The sequence below is a fragment of the Chelonia mydas genome, chromosome 8 (genome assembly GCF_015237465.2).
Source record: "Chelonia mydas isolate rCheMyd1 chromosome 8, rCheMyd1.pri.v2, whole genome shotgun sequence".
Taxonomy (NCBI): Eukaryota; Metazoa; Chordata; order Testudines; family Cheloniidae; genus Chelonia; species Chelonia mydas.
In genome coordinates this window covers 47,605,142-47,625,193 of record NC_057854.1, presented here as the reverse complement: position 1 = coordinate 47,625,193, position 20,052 = coordinate 47,605,142, and the positions used below count along the sequence as shown (strand labels likewise).

Sequence of the window (20,052 nt, the reverse complement as noted above, 5' to 3'; positions counted from 1 at the left end):
CTGCTTTTTATTGGTTCCGTTAGCACTGCCTGCAGCAGAGGCCAAAGCCCAACCAGGAACAAGAACTGGGTAGTGATGCTAGGCCAACACCATTGTGGGCACCAAGTGATGATTCCTGTGCCTGCAGCTCACGATAGGGAAAGGAAGAAACATCTTCCTGGCTGGGACCTGGATACAACTCAACCTTTTCTACTCAGCCACCCAGAGGAGTCACTTGCTGTTGGAGATCAGATGCTTGGAGTGAGCATTCTGTCTGTACAGTCCTAGCACAGGGAGGGAGATGGACTAGGAGGCCCAGTTTGATCTCTCATGTGACAGGTCACCAGGCTAGGCCAATATTATACATAAGTTCCAGTTTACGGGACTTCTGTATATCCCAGGATGTATAGCACAGGCTTTTTTCCAATCCCCCTCTCTGTATTATTGCCCAGGACTACTATAAAAAGCACTTTTACCCAAGATTTCAAGATGAAAACAATTAATTCCTTTGAATTTTAATTGGGAAAAAAAACTAGTTTAAGTTGGAAATTAAGTTTTATTATCCAAAACACGCCCCCCCCCCCCCCCCAAAAAACAAAAACAAAAAAAAAAAAACCCAACACTCTACACTTTGGAGATTCTCCAGAAAGCTGCGAAGGGGTATGGAGGCTGGCTACTCTCTGGAGACCCACTCAAGGTGCTGGAAGGCTGAGTACAAAGTGTTCCCCACCAATCCGAGGAGTGCAGCTGAACCAATGGCCCCTCGGTTTCGCTTTCTGGGATCTGTAGAAAGAGACGAGAGAGCGCAGAAACTTAGCTAGCTTAGCAGCACCATCCTGTGCCATGCTTCTCAGCACTAGCCCATGCTACAAGGAGGTTTAATACACGTTTAACAAGGTAGCACTTGGGGAAGTGGGGGTGCAGGTCAGGGCTCACCTTGCTGCAGAGAAACTGCATTCTCAGCTGCCCAGTTAGTTCATTTTTGAAAGGGAAGCCAAAAAGCTTTTATGGAACATGGACATTTAAAAGCAAGTAGGTAAGACTGTTGCAGGCTGAAACCGCCATGCTCAGCCCTACAGATTCCCCTAAGGTCTAAATCCTGAATTCAGGATTCCAAGCTTCCCCTGCTCCAACTGGCGTAACTGACACCCCGTGGAGCTGCATCATCAGTTACACACAGGTGTAACAGAACTTGGCAGGTAAATGGATGAGGGAATGACGTTCCCATACAGATTTAGGCTGTATTTCCCATCTGGATCTGCAGACTGTCACTGCTGTGGAGGCTTGTAACTTTTGTATTTAGTTTTACACAAATGTTTTGCCATTCTTTAACCCTATCACTTTGACATGCCACTCAAGCCAGTTGCCCAAAGACTGATTGGGTTCCAGGGCTAGATTGCCAGGCTGTAGCACTCCACACAGAATACCCCAGAGTGAATAACTACTTTGGAGAAAGTGAGCAGCAAATGAGCAACAGGGAATTTTAGCTCTTCTGCTTCCTGAATGTTGTCCTACAGATGGAGGTTTAAAGGACTGTTGTCCTTCTGCTGTTCAGTACTTGCACTGCTTTTTGGGGAATAGGAAAGAATCATCTGTTTTCCCTATCATCATCCAAGTATTTATAGAAGCACCAGCACCATATTAGCTAGGTGCTATAGACAATTAAATAGTACATATTTGGTCCAGAAGAGCATGCCTATCATGGATTGAGGGAAGAAGAGAGAGTTGGTTAGGACTAAAAGGACTTGCTCTTTGAGTCAAAGAATGCCACTTGTGTGTGGTGGGAGAAGGTATCAACACACACAAATCAGTCTGTCCTTTCTCACTGTGGACAGAGTTTCTTTTCTTAGGAAGGGGGAACATGTGCTGCAGTTCTAATTAGGATACTGTACCTTTGAGACTAATCTGCCTTTGCAAACTCAGAGAAGTGAACAAGGGACTGGGAACTATAGTTCAGTCTCAGGGTGGAGCAATTGATACCATGGCACTGGGGGTAGCCATATTTAGCTCATCCTATCCCCAGGATAGAGCTCCTTATACAGAAGGACAAGCGCATGCAGACTCTACAATGCCTAGTCTTTGCTGTCACCCCAACATGTGGGGCAAAGGCACTAGCCTCCTTTCAGTGGTACAGGAAGCCTTATTCATGCCCCCACCCCCGTGCCTCACAGGGCAGCCTTCCACTAAAGAGGCCAGATGGTCAACACTGGAGACCCCAGGTTCTCAACTGGGGCTCATCCTTTGTCAGTATAAAGACTCACCTCCTGTGTAATAGCCATAGGCATAGAGGACTCTCCCAATGATCCAGGTGATGCCAAGCCCAACAGCGACACGCTAGAGAAAAGCGGGAAAGGTTAAGGATTTCGGAGCTGAGGAAAACTTACCATGCTCCTTTGGCCACGCAAATAGGCACTCTGCTTTATAAACACTGGCTATCAACATGGTAAGGAGTCAGTGTAGAAAAGGAATCTGCGTCTCTAATAATTCTCTCTCGTTAAGCTGTGGAGTCCTCACCCAGTCAGCAGCACCAGAAATCAGTGTCCCAGAGGAGTACAGTGTGGCAATGCCATGGAATACTGCATGTGGTGTGTATCAGTATCACATACACCCCCATCGTCCCCCCCCCGACACAGATGTCACATTATGTCTTAGAATTGATCCTGGTGTCATCAGTCTGAAGCATGTGCCCTCCTTCCTGTCCACCTCCCAACATCCCCAGTGACCAGCCAGACCTATGGCCACTAGTATAGTGTAGCCCTAATTTACCAGATGCTGGTTAACCAAACTCTTCCATCCACCAACTGTTTTCTTCACTCCAGATCTTTCCCCTCATTCAGTGTCCTAAGCACAGTGGAGAGAGCACTACCTGGTGCAAACTTGACAGCATTAAAGGGACTATGGTAATTAGAAATGCCTAGTCCCTACAGCCACAAGTTGTTGTCCGCTCCAGGCTTGAGCGACCAGGTATGTTGAACAAAACCAACCAGTTTTTGTAAGCTTGTTTTTTGCCACTTTCTGGAGTGGACCAGAGATAGGAACCGAGTAGAAGTTATCCCTCGCTCTTACGTTGCAAGAAATCTCAGCAAGTACAAACACACAAGAGTGGCACTTCCCCATTTGCAGACACTGCGAATTTCCACCTAACAGCTTAGTTCCTGTTTCTCAGGCTGTGGTTCCAGTTTGCCGGACTAGGACCTCAGTTGAACCTGCCAGTGCGGCTGCCTCCAGTCGCTCCGCACCAGCGCTTGGCAAAGGACGGCAACTGGTTTTTGCAAAAAGTTTCAAATCTTGATAAGTTTTTCATGAAAGTCGTCTGGATTTTGGAAGCAAAACCCAAACCTGAACATTCTTTATTTCTTGTCCCCAGCCCTTTTTGCTAGCAGGCAAAACAAAACATTTTTGGTTTCTCAATGGAAATTTTTCCATGGAGATTTTCATTTAGATAAAGCCTTTAAAAAAAAATATTTTTTTGACAGAACAGTTTTGACCAGCGATCCTGCGCATGCTGCAGTGCGCCATGAAGACTGGAGGGGCCTGAGCCTCACTAGGGGTTACAATGCACCCAAGCAAGCAGGAGGCAGCAGCAGCCCCAGTTGGCCCTGCACAGGTACATGGTTCAAGTTGGGAGGCAGCAGCCTACTGCAGGATGCACTACACAGATCAGGAACCTGTCTTACAGAACACTGTCTCTCAGTTGTGCAAGGTGATTGATGGCTCCCACCAGCACCTCCTGAGCAAGTACAATGCACAATGGGGCTAGAGTGGAGCATGCTAAAGATTGATCAGGCAGACTTTGCCTCCTCGGGAGATCTTAGCACATTCTCCTGCAGCCAACAGGAAGGCAGGGGAGAGTAGGAACAGTCTCTAATCCAATCATTTCAAACCTGGCTAGGGACATGACTCACCGGGTGGTAGACTCCGCCCACGGCTAGAAAGAACAGGAAGGAGGGATAAACTTCCAATCTGAAAATAGAAGACAGAGATTTGCACTTATGACTAAGCTCTAAGAGGTTTTTTGTTTTGGTTGTTTTTAAAAAGATCTTTGTGGATATCTAGACGATCAATCCCTGCCCATCCCACCTTCCCCCACACTTCTTAGAACTGGGCACCATATTTTAGGGAACACCCTCAGCCTGCATAGAGACCTAGAGCAAGGGACTGGACTACTCAGAAGAGGCCTCCAAGTCCAGCTTTTAGCTGCCTCTGCAAGAATGCTGTGACAACCATAGTGGTGTCTACACACACAGTGTGCAGTAATGGATGCACAAACCCTTGGGAATCCTGAAGATCCCAGAGCCACTGCCCAGGATCAGCAGCGTATTTGCTTACAAGGCCTGAAGTTCCCTTTTAAAGTCATTGCCAAATGCTAAGCCACTGTTTACTAGCTGGGGAATGGGAACACACCAGCCATGCTCCGTTTGAGAGCCAGGTCTCTCTGGGCTGGTGAATTCATTCTCTGGGAGAGTCGGGCACTCATCAGGCAGCTGAAAAAATGAGACCATCAAAAGGCAAGGCATGACATACCCCACTGGTAACACAGCTTCCTGGGCCTTAGGATCTGTCCACATGGGCAAACTGCCAGGGCTGTGATATAACATGGTAGTCCCTGCCTAGGTGGGGCCAGACCGTGACTGGAATCGAACCCCTGGATGAGGGCTTGTCTCACCTACTAAGCATTACGCTGCAGCAGAGCCTTACATTTTCTCAGAGCCCAATCCAGACACAGACAAAGCGTTTAGCAGAAGCAAATGCTACACTCCAGGTGTCAGTGCTTAATAACTTAAATCTTCAAGTCAGCACTCAGGACTGTCCACGATACTCACGTGTTCTGGTGTGCGCGCTGGATGCAGTTGAAGAGATGCCCATGTTCAGGGTCCGTGCTATACATGGTTGGATACTGTTAAAGACAACACAGTGTTAGCAAACACATGGAGCTCTGTGGCCTCTCACAACAACGTCACTCGCCGCTTCCTGCGGGGGCTATTATTTCCCAGAGCACTCACCCAGGGCGATCTGAATCTCAACTCTGCTTGTTTGGCAAGACCACCTGACTGCCTTGGGGGGTTTGGAGTCCAAGTTGTGTCATGTTGCCCTCCTTCAAGAATGAGATGTAGGCTGCACTTCAAACTCCTGGGCGCATTGGCTGAACAGTGGCACGAAGTGAACCCTGGCCTCATGTCTCCGTCATCTTGCAAATGCCACTAGATGTGACACAAAATGGAGGATCCATCCCCCCAGCGGCTACTTTAAAACCATCCTTTGGCTCTGGTCAGATAGAACTTCTGGGCGAGGACACTTGGCTGCTTCTCTCTATACCCGCTCCAAAAGGCAACGGGCAGCAACAGCCAGGAGTTGGATAGACCCTCTCTGTGCAATCCCATCTGCTCTGTGGAGCCAGTCTGAAGGCTGGAATGGAGGCTAGAGCAAACACTCCTCCCTCCCGCCTGAAAAAATCCTGGACACCGTCTCATCTGGAGAGCTGCGCAGAACGTCGCAGGTGGGAATAAGGACTGGAGGCTCACTGCTTCCCCCATCTCCTCTGCACATCTGAGCCTCAAGCAGGAGCGGTCCCTCAGCTGCAGATACTTTCCTGAAGCAAGCTGGGGTTAGATCTCTGTGCACGCATTTGCTGTCTGGGTGGGAATTTAATCCGGGAGTGTCTACACTGGTTCTAATCCTGCCAAGCTCTCTCTTGCCATCTCCCAGCACTGAATTTATTGCTCATTGTTTCTACTCAGTCTACAACAAATGGGCATGAATGGAGATTCTCACATGGAGCCCTGAGGATGGTCACGCCACATCACAAAGCTAGCCCATAACCTTAAACAGAGACTCTCAAGTTGCGTGAAGAAACCACCATCATGCGTTGTCAGCAGGGGTGGAACCCAGAATCTGCAGTGTTGAGCCTTTCCCATTTGAACAAGAACGGTAATTCCACTAGCTGGGAACTGCACTGAACTCTCCCTCTGTGGACCAGCCTTGAGAGGCGTGTAACACACTGAACGATGGGCTCCCCATACACAATACATCACAGCCGGCCTTTTATGTTCTGATCCAAGTCCCCCTGAACACCCCATTCTATGCACTCATGTGTGGGGAAAACCCAGCAGCCAGATGCTGCTGCAGCCTCGTACACACCCACTGACTGGCCCTCTCTTGGGGATGTTTGAGGGCTATACCATACAGCTCCTCCACCCTTTCTCAAGTTTCTAGAATCACACCCTGGAGGAAATGCCCAAAGTGCCAAAGCTGCTTCCAAGTACAGTAGGCTCCACATGCCAACGTCCTGACTCACAGCGGCAGCTGTTAGTAGTTCCCAGGGTGGATTCCGAGATGAAGTTTAGTTTACAAAGGGTCCTCTTTGCTATTGTTCCTCTTAAATATCTCCTTTGAATTTTATAAGCCCTTCTCCCTCTATTTTTAAATGCTCCTCTAAGATCATCTCACTTTCTCCTGCCCCAAATCCAAACTGGGTTTTTCCCAAAGGCAAGATCTACCCACCTAGTAGCAGGGAAAAGCATAAGTAGATAGGGCAGGGACGATATGGTTATTTGCTTGTCACAGGTCTCTTAAGTTTCTCTGTTTCAGACACCCTTCAACAGCCCCATTCAGTCCTACGCAGCTGATCTGCCACACTGCTAGCTCCACAGATCTAGCTCTGGAGATCAGAGCACAGAAACACCAGCTCCCCACCCACACACACTCATGGAGGCATACTGCCATGCTATAAGGGTGGGGAAAACCTGTGTTTATGTGCGATGTTCTAAGTTTTAAAGTCCTGGAAAGTCTTGGGTTTTGCAGCTGCCTAGGTTGGAGGTGGGGGTGAATAGACCTAGAAGGTGCTGTAGCAGGAAGACAGCAGCCCGTGCCTAAGGACAGAGGTTAGAACACCTCAGCAGAGCCACTCCCATCATATCTCCCCCAGCCTGAACTCTCAGCCCATTGCTGCCAGGTCCTACACCTCACCTCTCCTGGGAAAGAAACAACGGTGCCTAACAGCAGCAGGAGATCTGGCACAGCGACCAAGAGGGGGGAAAGCCTTCAAATGCATCTGTGTGGGTACTGGAAGGAGACTGCTGCAACTGGGAGACAGAAGCAGAGACTGGAGCTGAGACAATAACTCTCTTCCACTGATTTCAAATCTTAAGGGTAGGAATACCCACTGTGAGGGTTATTGCAAGCACCCCTCTAGGAGGATCGTACAAAGGATAAGAGAATAACTAGCACTGGTGGGGCACCATAGCTAGGGCTCTGGTCCAGGGAATAATGGGGAATCACTGCACAGTTCTGAACTACTTCACCTCACTATGTTCTCCCATTTAGGACTGGGCTATACTAGAAAATTATATTGACCCAACTATGTTACTCAAGTGTTTGAAAAATCCACACTCCTGAGCGACGTAGTTAGGATGACCTATGTCCCTGTGTAGACAGCGCTAGGTCAATGGAAGAATTCTTCTGTTGATCTAGCTGCCAACTCTCGGGGAGGTGGATTATCTATGCTGATGGGAGAACCCCTCTCATTGGCATAGGCAGTGGCTACAGTGAAGTGCTGCAGCTGCACCGCTACAGCGTTTGAAGTGTAGACAACCCACAAAGTCAGTGATAATGTGACTACTGCTATCTTGGCCAACACACTGGAGACTGAACCAGGGACTCCACAGCTATAAGCATGAGACTCTACAGCTTGAGGTGAAGAACCAGGCTCTCCAACTAAGAACTGTAACAGACCCATCAGACAGGGATGTATATGTAATACACACACAGTGACTAGTGGGTTACAACATTTGCTGAGTGGACCACCACCACCATGGATATGCTCCTCTGCAGAGAGCTCCTAGGATATGGTGAGGCACAAGGCTAAGAGCCAAACACTGGAGAAGTGCAGTATTCTCATGATATCCCCTACTGCGATGTTCCTTATGTACTAGGATCTAGACAAAACCAGATTCCCGTTCACCAAACAACTCACACAGAATGGGAACTAGTCCACGAAGTCTTGTGTTTCCCCTAATTACCAGTGCTTCTGTCATACTAAGCCAGCTAACGAGATGCCTGGGCCTCTCTCCTTCAAGATAGCCAGTAGAGGCATTCTTGGTGCCTCAAGGGCAGGACCACCTGCGCTACCCACTCACCTCCACCTTGTACTTCTTGCGTGCCTTCGCCACATTCACAGCGAGGTGCGTTATCATGATAAAGCCGGCAACACCGGTCAGGACCACGTAGCCATATTCCTTGGAGAAAACGACCATCTTGACACTGTTGAGAGAGGAGCATTCGGTTACAATCTCAGGACAGGACTGAGAATCCACAAGAGACTATTAACCCCCATTGGTATAAAAAGTCCGGATTTACTGAACACTGACCAACGTCCTTCCGGCATGGGGACCTGGGTGCCTGAGGGAAGTGACAAATTATGGAGCTTTCACCTCTAGGCTGCTTGCTGAAATTCAGCCCAAGCAGTTAAGTACAGTACTATGTGAAATGAGTCAGGGTCTCTACGTCCAGTTCATATTAGGCAAGTATGTACAGCATAACCTTCACCATCATAACTGTGTCTCCTCACTGGCACTTTCAGTAGAAGGGCCACAGATGGATTGGGCCCTGGAGTCAGAGTGCCCCGTAAGTGGTTCTTTAGATCAAGATGAGGCAACCTTGGGTGGTGCATGCAAGGAGACAATGGGTAGAAGCTTGCCTCAGTACCTGTGCCTGGTCTGTGACTGTGGTCTGGTATACACTTCAGTTATATCAGCAGAACTTTTTAACTGAAAAAGTTATACTTGTAAAAGCTCTAGTGTGGATTCAGTTATACTGGTATAAAGGTGACGTATTGGTATCATCACCTCCCTTCCCATACAGGAATAGCTATACCGCTATAACTGCGCCCACATGGAGCGTGGTTGTTCTGCTTTAACTGTACTGGTATAGTTAGAGCAGTACAACTTTTAGGGTAGACAAGACCAGTGATAGGACAGCTCTCTCTTGAGGGGGTCTATCTGACACATTTTCAATAGCACTAAATTCACTTAATTGTTTAGAATAAGTCTTAATAGCAAATATGTAAATTCTACTGTTGCAACTGTCCCAAATTCTAGATTAGGGCCCTTGTCCTCCTTCCACTGAAGTCAATGTCAGGACTATTGACTTAAATGGGACGGTGTCACACCAGAGGACAACAGATACTGGTGACCTGAGTGGGGAGATGTTACAGGAGGTTTAACCCTAGACATAAAGCACTGCAGACTGCCTTCCAGAAGCCCTTTCATCCGAACCCTAGCTGTGGCCAAATGATCACTGACACTGCACACAGTGTGGGGATAGTGGGAGGCAGAGTAAAGCTGACAAATGTACCAATGTGAGTGAAAAGTGGAAACCATACTTCAGCCCAGCTAGCCACTGGTAAGCTGAGTAATGTTCTTCCTCCCAGCAGCTAGAGAACAGTGCCAGGGAGTGGGCTCAGATTCACAAGCAGACAGCAAGTCTCCAGAAGCATCTAGTCTCTGGTATCTACCGATAGTTGCACATGCAGCTCCACTGGCTATCAGGAGATGGCCTTGCAGAGCTGTTATACATAAACCATGTCTCCTGATACCAAACCCCTAGCCCTGCAAATGAGCTTTCCCAGTCAAGTTGCCTCTCTCCACCACTTGAACAAGGTTCTCTCCATTTTACAGGGTCAAGTCAAACCTAACTGATCCTTTCCATCTGGTGACTCCACTGGGCAGCGAGGCCTCCTATCCTTCACTGACACAGAACCAGAGCAGTCCTGGAAGAACATGTTACCTTAGGAAACTGGCACCTGCAGCCTACCATGGCAATGCTGCCAGCACTCATGAGCAATGGAACAGAAATTCATAAGGGAGCAGGTTTAGTTTCACACTTACAAGGATAATTATAAACAGCATGGAAAGGAATGAGGTTATCAAGGACAATGGCGTAGACTTTGCACATGAAAACTTGCAGGTACTTAGTTATTTTAGGTTTCAGAATAGCAGCCATGTTAGTCTGTATTCGCAAAAAGAAAAGGAGTACTTGTGGCACCTTAGACTAACACATTTATTTGAGCATAAGCTTTCGTGAGCTACAGCTCACTTCATCGGATGCATTTCAGTCTGATAGCCAGTCTGAATGCATCCGATGAAGTGAGCTGTAGCTCACGAAAGCTTATGCTCAAATAAATTTGTTAGTCTCTAAAGGTACCACAAGTACTCCTTTCTTTTTGTAGTTGTTTTAAGCATTCATGAGAACACTGAAAATTAAAGCAGATTTAAGGCTGTGAGCACAAGCAGTACCCCTTGTTATAACGGTTACTACACTTCATTTAGACTATCGTAAATGATCAGCATTTCACAAACACAACAGGTCAGCAAACTGAGGGTCATTTTTTATTATAAGCTGAATTCATAACACCAACTGCCAGTGGTGATCAGGAGCAGCATTTTTCTGCTCAGATACTCAGGAGGGATACTGCCCTCCACCCACAGATCTCATCTCTGCCTGTCACCTGGGTCACTGGCAGGGGCTACCCTGAGAATGTCTCACAGGCCGCTACTACTGCAGAACACAACAGCGCCACTGCATAAAGGCTTTCACCCACGGAAGCGGACACCCACGCTCCACCGAGGCTGCTTAGTCCGCAAGTGAAATTCGAGGCCTTATGATTAGTATTGAAATGACTTGCCCTGCATAAGACCAGCCTGCCTGAATGACTACCTGTCCCAGAGGCTGCAAGGCTGGAGCTGTGGAATATAGGCAGAGCACTTCTGAAATGCCCTCTCCTTCCACAGGCACTAGGGCCATACTGCATGTAGCACTCTTAGGGCTCGTCTACACTACCACGTGGGGTCAATCTAAGATACGCAACTTCAGTTACGTGAATAGCGTAGCTGAAATCGATGTACTTAGATCTATTTGCTGTGGTGTCCTTACTGCAGTGAGTCGACAGCTGACGCTCTCCCGTCAACTCCGCTTGCGCTCCTCGTTCTGGTGGAGTACTGGAGTCAACAGGAGAGCACTCAATTTATTGCTTCTATACTAGATGCGCTAAATCCACCCCCCGGATCGATTGCTGTCTGCCGATCTGGTGGGTAGTGTAGACAAGCCCTTAGAAGAGACTCCAGAGGCTTGTGTTAATTGAAGGGTGCTTTATTGGCTGTGTTGGAGGAGCCCTGCCCCCATTTTTGTACCAGCTTTGGCTCAGTGAAACACCCAGATAAGTTACTGATTAAGAATATTGTTTAAAGGGGTGTCACCTCTCAAACCTGCTAGGATAATCTGGATCTTTCACCTTATCAGTTCCCTGCTATTGCAAGGGCATTGGGCACAGGTGATGCCTCAGTTTCTCCTATTCTCTGCCCATTTCACACAACAGTTTAGTCTCCTGATGGACTGAAGTGCTTTGGTTTCACTATTGTTGTTGTGCTCAACACAGGGGTATTTCGATGTAGTTTAAGGCCTGTGATATTCAGGTCAGACTAAATGATTTAATGGCCCCTTCTATGAAACCATGACCCACCATCTTGGGGCAGCATCCCTTCACGTTTCTGTAAAGTCAAAATTACCATCTCAATTTCAGCTCTGTACTAAGACTCATTCACACAGGGCCCTTCACTAGAAAAGGGTCAGAGTCCAACAATCAAATGCAGCACCCCAACTAAGGAACTGTTAAAACTTATATTGGAAGATTAAAGCCCGCTCAGCTTTCCAAATGGCTAACTAGGTCATAGGACCTTGTGAAGCCAAATGACTCCCACTGAAACCAGTGGGACCATGTCTACGCTCGTAAATTTTACAGAAGAATTCCTGCTTGTTCCAACACTGGTTCAGCTGAACTGATGTTAAGCACCACCATAAGCCCTAGTGTAGAAAAGTTTGTGCTGTTTTTACCAGTGTAAAACCTGCTGAATGGGTAAAAATGGGTCTGGCTGCAGGGGCCTCATGTTTACATTAACACCTCTTCAGCTGACCTGGTGGGATATATATTTTGTAAGGCTCCCCCTAGACAATGTTTCTGAATCTTTCCATTGACTTTGGTGGAAGTTGGTTGGGGCCCCATAGCTGGTCATTTGTATGTTCCCACTTGCAAGTATTCAGACCAGAGGCTAACAACATTATAAGTCAATAATATACTTTAAAATCATAGCAGGAATGCACAAAGATTTTTTTTTTTAAGTTTGAATGGTATGGTCCAGGTAATCAGGTTTTATTAAAAAACACATACAACAGCATTCTGCACTGATTATCTCCAAACACAGATTGGAAACAGAGAACAGAAATTGCTAGGAATAAAGGCATAACATCTCCACATTAGGATTAGTAGTAAGACACTGATGAGAACAGTTCACCAATACAGAGCAGTCTGGAACATCTGTAAACTGGGTGCAATCAAACAATATGCATTTTTATAGCTAAGTGCAAAAGCAGACATTTAAAAACAAACACAAGAAAGCACTGACTCTGAAAAGGACATGGAGATCATTGTAGCTACCAAACTGAGTATGAGCTCTCAGAGCAATAGGGTGGCTAAGAAGGGCTAAACTGATACCTGGATGTATAAACAAGGGGATATGCTGAATAGGAGCAGGGGGGTGATATTATGTCTGTATAGGACACTGGTGAGAACATTACTGGAATACTGTGTCCAGTTCTGGTATCCACACTTTAAAAAAAAATGTTGGAAACTTGGAGACGGTGCAGGGAAGAGCTACAAAAATTTATGATTCTAGCTCTGGAGAACACTGAGAGATCGATTTAGCTTATCAAAGAGAAGGTTAAAAAGTAACTTGATCCTGGGCTGTAAACCCCTGCACAGGAAGAAATCGGATACTAGAGAGCTCTTTACTCTAGCAGGCAGAGGCCCAGCGAGTTCCAATGACTGGAAGTTGAAGTTAGATGTACATTCAAATTGGAAATGAGATGCAACATTTCAAACAGTGAGGGTGTAAGTAAAGTGGTCATCAAGGGATTAACTGGGTTACTCAAAATATTATGGGTTGGAGCTATGCTCCACCCCTCCCTTACTTCCTATTTAGTGTGCCCCCTCCTGTTTGCATATAGTTGAATATAGCAGCACTTTCCCAGCCTGAAATACTGTAAGTAAAATGTGTTTCTTTTGCACTGAGCAATTCCTTTACAGAAGAAGGTAATTAATCAGTGGAACATCTTACCAAGAGAAAGGGTAAATTCCTCTTCACTTTGAATCTTTAGGTCAAGACCAGATGTCCAAGAACATCTAGATAAATCCACGAGTTACTGGTCTCAATACCGTTCTCTTATGTGGTAGGAAAGAATAATTCAGGAATGACTAGGTCAAATTCTAGGACCTGTGTTATGCAGAAGGCCAGGCTAGATGATAATTGTAGTGCCTTTGGGCCTGGATCTGTTTATCTATAATTTTGCAATATCAAAGAGACACTGGAAGTCAGTTTTATTTCATAACAAAATCAAAACAAGTATGAAGAAGATGAGATCAGAAGTAACTAACTTTAAAAACTGCAGATGGTAATTTAAGAGTATCATCAAATGAAAAACGGTAGGGAAACGGAAACAGGCTTCCAAACTTCAAAGATAGTAGGAAAAAAAATAAACAAGAGTTACTTGTAAGTGTGTCACTGAATATGTTACAGGCCCATTGCTCACTAAATGCATGTTAACCAGATAAATAGTCGAAAGAAAAGACTAAGGAAGAAGGAGTAAGAAAGTGTTACAAGGAAGAGTCTGCAGACAACATCTGAAGACAAGTGTGGGAATACTGATAGCAACATAGAGACACTTTCACCTGACGCATGGAGTCTTACCTTTGCTTCACAATGGCGTAAGTCCATAGGTCACAAGAGAGTCTTAATGACCTTGGCACTGTAACACTGCCATAGATGTTGCAAGACTGGCTTTTCATCCTGACTCAGCATTGCTGGAGCAATTCTGCTAAATGAGCCAGGACTGAAGGAAACTTTGATAAGTTACCTCTGTGCACAGTCAATCATCAGCCTAGCAGTAACAGAATCACAGTTACAGTGCAGTGAGCCAACTGACAACTTTTACAACCACATGACATAGAACTACTAAGGATTGGGTTAGCTGGAAGAAACTGTCATGTTCAGTTGTAGCAAAGGCCAACACAATCACAGGTTATATCAAAGCTGGTATTAGAACAAACATTATATGCTTGTACAAGACTACAAGGAAGTCACACCCAAGTACAGTAAAACCAGGCAAAGGAATTCAACAGGACTCAACTTGAGTCTTATTTTTTATAACCTGCAGACACACAGTGTATTTCAGCAACCTTTGACCGCAACCACAAAGACTGTGATAAACTGAATGACGTGGATCATAAGGCTGAATTCATTCCCCCTGAATTGCAGGTACTTAGGGCTCATCTACACAAAGATGTTCTTCCAGAATAAGGTAAAGTTTGAATTTAAAATGCAGCAACTATTCTGGAATAAGAGTATTTACATGGGGAGTTATCCCAGAAGAACTATAGCGGAATAGTTATTCTGGAATAGCCACGGCCAGTCAATTTCCCCAAGCAGACAAGACCTTAAGAGACTTGAGACAACTTGAGCTCAAAGGATTGAAGAGGATGCAGACCACTACATATTCCAAGACTCAAAAGCTTGTAGCAGCTCAATAGGCAACTAATAGTAATGAATAAAGAAACACACTCAGCAATGCCCCTCTGCCATGAACATTGGCCAAACCAGACAGTCTCTAGGCAAAAGAATAAACGGACACAAATCTGACATCAGGAATTATAACATTCAAAAACCAGTAGGAGAACACTTCACTCTCCCTGGTCACTCAATAACAGACTTAAAAGTGGCAATTCTTCAACAAAAAAACCAGACTCCAATGTTAAACTGCAGAACTGGAATTAATTTGCAAACTGGACACCATCAAATTAGGCCTGAATAAAGACTGGGAGTGGATGAGTCATTACAAAAACTAATTTCCCCATACTGTTACTCACACCTTCTTGTCAACTGTTTGAAATCGGTCACCCTCACTACCACTACAAAAGTGATTTTTCCTCCCTTGGTATTCTACTGTTAGTTGAATTGTCTCGTTAGACTGACCCTGCCCCCACTTGGTAAGGCAACTCTCACCTTTTCATCTACTATGTGTATATATACCTGCTACTGTATTTTCCACTCCATGCATCTGATCAAGTGGGTTCCAGCCCACGAAAGCTTAATGCCCAAATAAATTTGTTAGTCTCTAAGGTGCCACAAGGACTCCTCATTTTTTCAATCTACATTGTAATTAGTGATAACACATAACAGTTATCTAGACTGTAAACTCTTTGAGACAGAGCCTGAAGTTTGCACGTTTCTCAGCAAAGTGCACAGTGCGCTACTATTGGTGCTTTACAACCAGTTAAATATTTTGTCTTTCTCTAGGACCAACCCAGTAAAAATCTCACAGCACTTTACAAATGTTAATGAATTCACATTAAACATTTCATTAGCCTGGAGATAAGGTTAGTCAAGAGCATTTCCTTTCAACACCATCACTACAAACCAAAGAGATCACTGGTTAAGGCCACAAGTATCCAGAGCAAACTCAGTGCACATGTATTACCATCTACACTTCATGTAACCCTCATAGGCTGTCAGCCTCACAACAGTCTCTAGCTTCCAACACACGGCCACCTACCATGCCCGATTAACACTTACATGCACAGCCTTCATTCCAGGTGGGAAGGACTCATGCATTTGACTGTGGCATTTTCCTTCCAGGTAATAACACATTAAAAATGTCTGGATTGAGGGACATTACAGAAACAGGCTCAGGGGTCAGTTGTCCAGGCTGGAAGACTTGATGCCTGGAGAACTAATGAAATGGTGAAATCACAATCGTTGAGAGTGAAAGCTGAGTAATTGCAATAAGAAATCAAGACGGTTCAGAAGCCATTGGTTGGTTGGTTTTTGTTAAGTCCTATTTAACTTGAATGACTAACACTTTTTAATGAAGGAAGGCTTGTAATAGCCAGAACCTCTACAGATTCTTTTAAGGTGTTAGGGCTCAATAACTGTCCTGGAGCTATGCTCTAAAACAGGGGTGGGCAAACTTTTTGGCCTGAGGGTCACATTGGGGTTCCAAAACTGTATGGAGGGCCAGGTAGGGGAGCCTGGCCCCCACCCCCTGTCCGCCCCCTCCCACTTTCTGCCCCCTGACTGCCCCCCTCAGAACCTCCGACCCATCCAACCCCCCCTGCTCCGTCCCCTGACTGCCCCGACCCCTATTCACAGCCCTGCCCCCTGACAAGCCCCCTGGGACTCCCATGCCTATCCAACTCCCCTGTTCCCCATGCCCTGACCGCGCCCCCTCCCACCCCCAGAACCTCTGCCCCATCCAACTGCCTCCTGCTCCCTTCCCTCTGACTGCTCCCCAGGACCCCCTGCCCCTTATCTAACCGCTGCCCCCTTACCATGCCGCTCAGAGCAGCATGTCTGGCAGCCGCGCCACCCGGCCGGAGCCAGCCACACCGCCGTGCTGCCCGGCAGGAGCTTGCAGCCCCGACGCCCAGAGCGCTGGCAGCACGGCGAGCTGTGGCTGCAAGGGAGGGGGGACAGCGGGGGAGTGGCTGCGGGCTAGCCTCCCCCTCCAGGAGCTCAAGGGCCTGCTGTGGCCCATGAGCCATAGTTTGCCCACCTCTGCTCTAAAACCATGGTAGATCACACTCAACATTAATGATATTTCTATGGTAAAAAAAAGCAGGACATTTTAGAAACAAAACCTAACACATTTTTCAAGCCTTCTTTATATATCATAAGGAGCAAAAGAGAAAGGTGGGGGGGGGCGGGGGGAAGGAAGCACAAGTCCAGTTTCGTAAGTGTCCTTTGCAGGTTACCTTTAAGAAAGCTCCATTTATGCAGTTTTGGTCCTCATTTAGGGTATGTCTATATTACAAAAAAAACAAACAAAACCAAACACAGCAGCGAGTCTGGGTCAACTGACTGGGACTCGCATTACAGAACGAAAAATAGCAGTGTACATGTTCCCACTTGGGCTGGGTGCTGGCCTCTGAAACCTGGTGATGAGGATGGGGAGGCTCTCAGAGCTCAGGCTTCCAGACTTCAGTCCAAATGGGAATGTCTACACTGCTATTTTTAGCCCCACAGCATGAGCCCAAGTCAGCTGACCAAGGCTCCAAGACTTGCTGCCCTGGTTTTTTGCTATGTAGACATACCCTCAAATTGAAGCCAATACAGACAAGGTACTCCTGGAACCACGCAGATCTTGACACAGCATGGCCTTGTAAGTCGAGCAATAGATACAGGAATTAGGGCTAGTCTACACTTGCAATGTTAAAGCGCCAAGGCGGCAGCGCTTTACCGTGCCTTGTGTGGTCGCGGCGCAGCGCTCTAAAAAAAACCGACCCCCCACAAGAGGCGCAGCTCCCAGCGCTGGGGCACTGTCTATGCTGGCACTTTACAGCGCTGAAACTTGCTGCGCTCAGGAGGGTGTTTTTTCACACCCCTGAGCGAGAAAGTTGCAGCGCTGTAAATTGCCAGTGTAGACAAGGATACGCACCATCTTAGCTTCAACAAAAAAAAAACTTCAAAACCAGACTTCAAAGAGAAACTGCAGAGCTACAATTCATTTGCAAATTTAACACCATTAAATTTGGGCTTGAATAGGGACTGGGACTGGGAGGCTCACTACAAAAGCAATTTTCCTTCTCTTGAAATTGACACCTCCTCATCAATTATTGGGAGTGGCCCATATCCACCCTGATTGAATTGGTCCGGTCAACACTGGTTCTCCAATTGTAAGGTAACTCCCTTCTCTTCATGTGTCAATATATTTATGCCTGATCTGTAATTTTCACTCCATGCATCTGAAGAAGTGTTTTTTTTACCCACGAAAGCTTATGGGTAAAAAAGGCTAAATCTATTAGCCTTTAAGATGCCACCAGACCCCTTGTTGTTTCTGTGGATACAGACTAACATGGCTACCCCTCTGATGCTTGACACCATCCTAGCTGGGAAACCTGAAAAGTTAGCTTTGTTTTGATTCTCATGATGGACATTTTTATATATCTGAATACCCCACTCCCTTGTGAGCAATGTTCTAGTTCATAGGAACAAGAAGTTGGATGAACTTAGAGTGTCTGCAATACCCACAACAAATCCAGTTCTCGGGGGTTTCTTGCAAGTAGTTCATCCAACAGAGATACTGGGATTAACAATCTTGCAGGCCTTTCTTCTTATGTTGTATACATTTCAGGGTAGGTTCAAATTTGAGCTAATCAATTTTCGCAGCATCTCCTTCACTTGCAAGATCGCTGCAATAACCAATGCCTCAGATTAAAGCACAGGCAGGTCTGAAATGAAAAAGGTACTGTCTGCAGCAAGTGGGACAAAAGGAGACAGACAAGAGAATGCAGCATTTGCACAGGAAAGTGACATCTCTCTCCCCCACCCTTGAGCAACCCCTCCTATTGTTTGTATGCCGCATTGGTACTGTGAAAGGAGATATAATGGAAACTCCACTCAGTGATCGGATTTTAAATACATCTTCTGGCTCCCTATTGGGTGTCCTTCCCCAGTTACCCGATGGGAGAGGACTGGCCCAGAAACTCAGGCCAGAGTCTAATTAGTAGAGTATTGTGTGATCCACTGTGCCAAAGAAAAGGGACCCCTAGATTGCTCTGGGGATGTGGAACAGGAAACCGACCAGGCACTGGTTTGTGTGAGCACTGGGCTTGGGGTTGGCTTGCAGGTCAAATGGGAGGAAGTGGCCCTACAGAGGCAACAGGGAGACAAGCACCTCGGAAGCTGCAGGGGCAAGTGAGCCCAGCAGAGCTGTGGCAGGAGGACCCAGAGCAGACAGGGAAGTCACCAAAAAGTGGCTGTGGGGTAGGCAGGGACCAGTACAGCCTGCAGGAAGAGCCCACAGGCTTCACAGGGAGCCAGGGATGAAAGAAGCTGCCCACTGGTGAAGTGCAGGGGAAACTGCCAGCCTGGGGAAGCCCAGCCGGAAGCAGCAGTGTGCAGGGCCTGAGCCGACACACAGACCTCTTGGGGAGTGTCATTAAGTGGAACAGCAGCTGGGGCAGAGGGCACAGGGACACTGACACAGCTAAACCAGGTGGAAGAGGACCGGCAACATCCCCTGGGAGAGGCCCCAGCCTCACCACGCGCACCGAAGGGCCAAAGACAACTTTAACCTCCAAAAGAGAATGACTCTGACTTTACGCAACACCCCAGCTACTAGGTCTAGAGCTCCTAGGGGCTGGGAGATTATCCATGTCCCCCCTCCCCCCGCCTCTTGGCCTGAAAAAAGAGGTTAGGGGCAAGGGCCCCAAGGCCTCTCCTCCCACCCGGGGAGAGAGGGGCTGCCCGGGGCGCAGAGCCGCGGGGAAAGAGGGGCTGCCCGGGAGCGCAGAGCCGGGGCGGGGGGGGGAAGAGGGGCTGCCCCGGGGGCGCAGAGCCGGGGCGGGGGGGGGAAGAGGGGCTGCCCCGGGGGCGCAGAGCCGGGGCGGGGGGGGGAAGAGGGGCTGCCCCGGGGGCGCAGAGCCGGGGCGGGGGGGGGAAGAGGGGCTGCCCCGGGGGCGCAGAGCCGGGGCGGGGGGGAAGAGGGGCTACCCCGGGGGGGATGGGGGCTGCCGTCCAGTGCCTGCGAGCCCCCAGGGGCGCAGAGGCGGGCACACAGGCCGCGCTGCCCGCAGCAGGCCGAGGCGCCTGGCCCCAGGTTGGCTCCCAGCTGGCGAAGGAGCCGCCCGGACTCACCCGCTGCCTTTGCCGCGCGGACACGATCCTGGGAAGTAGGGTCAGCCCGGGGCTGGCCAGGGACTGTCTAAGGCAGAGCCGCGTCCGGACCCGCCCCGGGCCCCGCCGAGCCACCGCCCCCAGGGCGGGCCCGCAGCGCCGCGCACACCCGCCCCCTGGCCCTCAGCCCGCCCCGCCGTCGGGAGACTCGAGGCGCTGCGGCCTCCCAACCCAGCGTTACCCAGAACCCTCACAGCGTCCCCATAATCACCGTAACACCCCTTCTGACCGGGGGGACACACACCGCCCCCATAATCACTGTGGTACCCACAACACCCCCTCTGCCTAGCGGGAC

The 20,052-nt window shown here is 47.9% G+C and overlaps 1 protein-coding gene across 3 annotated transcripts; it reads right to left on the bottom strand.

Annotated features, from left to right (window-relative positions):
• Positions 1-515: 515 nt before the first annotated feature.
• Positions 516-19,889, bottom strand: MGST3 (microsomal glutathione S-transferase 3). 3 transcript variants are annotated; one of them, XM_037906698.2, is made up of 7 exons: positions 19,719-19,855; positions 18,111-18,310; positions 8,115-8,238; positions 4,803-4,876; positions 3,885-3,942; positions 2,241-2,313; positions 516-762 (listed from the first exon to the last, which is right to left on the bottom strand). In XM_037906698.2, the coding sequence occupies exons 3-7, from the start codon at positions 8,229-8,231 to the stop codon at positions 653-655; spliced, it is 432 nt and encodes a 143-aa protein (XP_037762626.1). In that variant the 5' UTR covers positions 8,232-8,238; positions 18,111-18,310; positions 19,719-19,855; the 3' UTR covers positions 516-652. The 3 variants fall into 3 exon arrangements, with proteins under 3 accessions (XP_037762626.1, XP_037762625.1, XP_037762624.1); XM_037906697.2 differs by lacking the exon at positions 18,111-18,310 and having other exon boundaries at positions 19,719-19,889; XM_037906696.2 differs by lacking the exons at positions 18,111-18,310; positions 19,719-19,855 and adding an exon at positions 13,776-13,897.
• Positions 19,890-20,052: the final 163 nt, after the last annotated feature.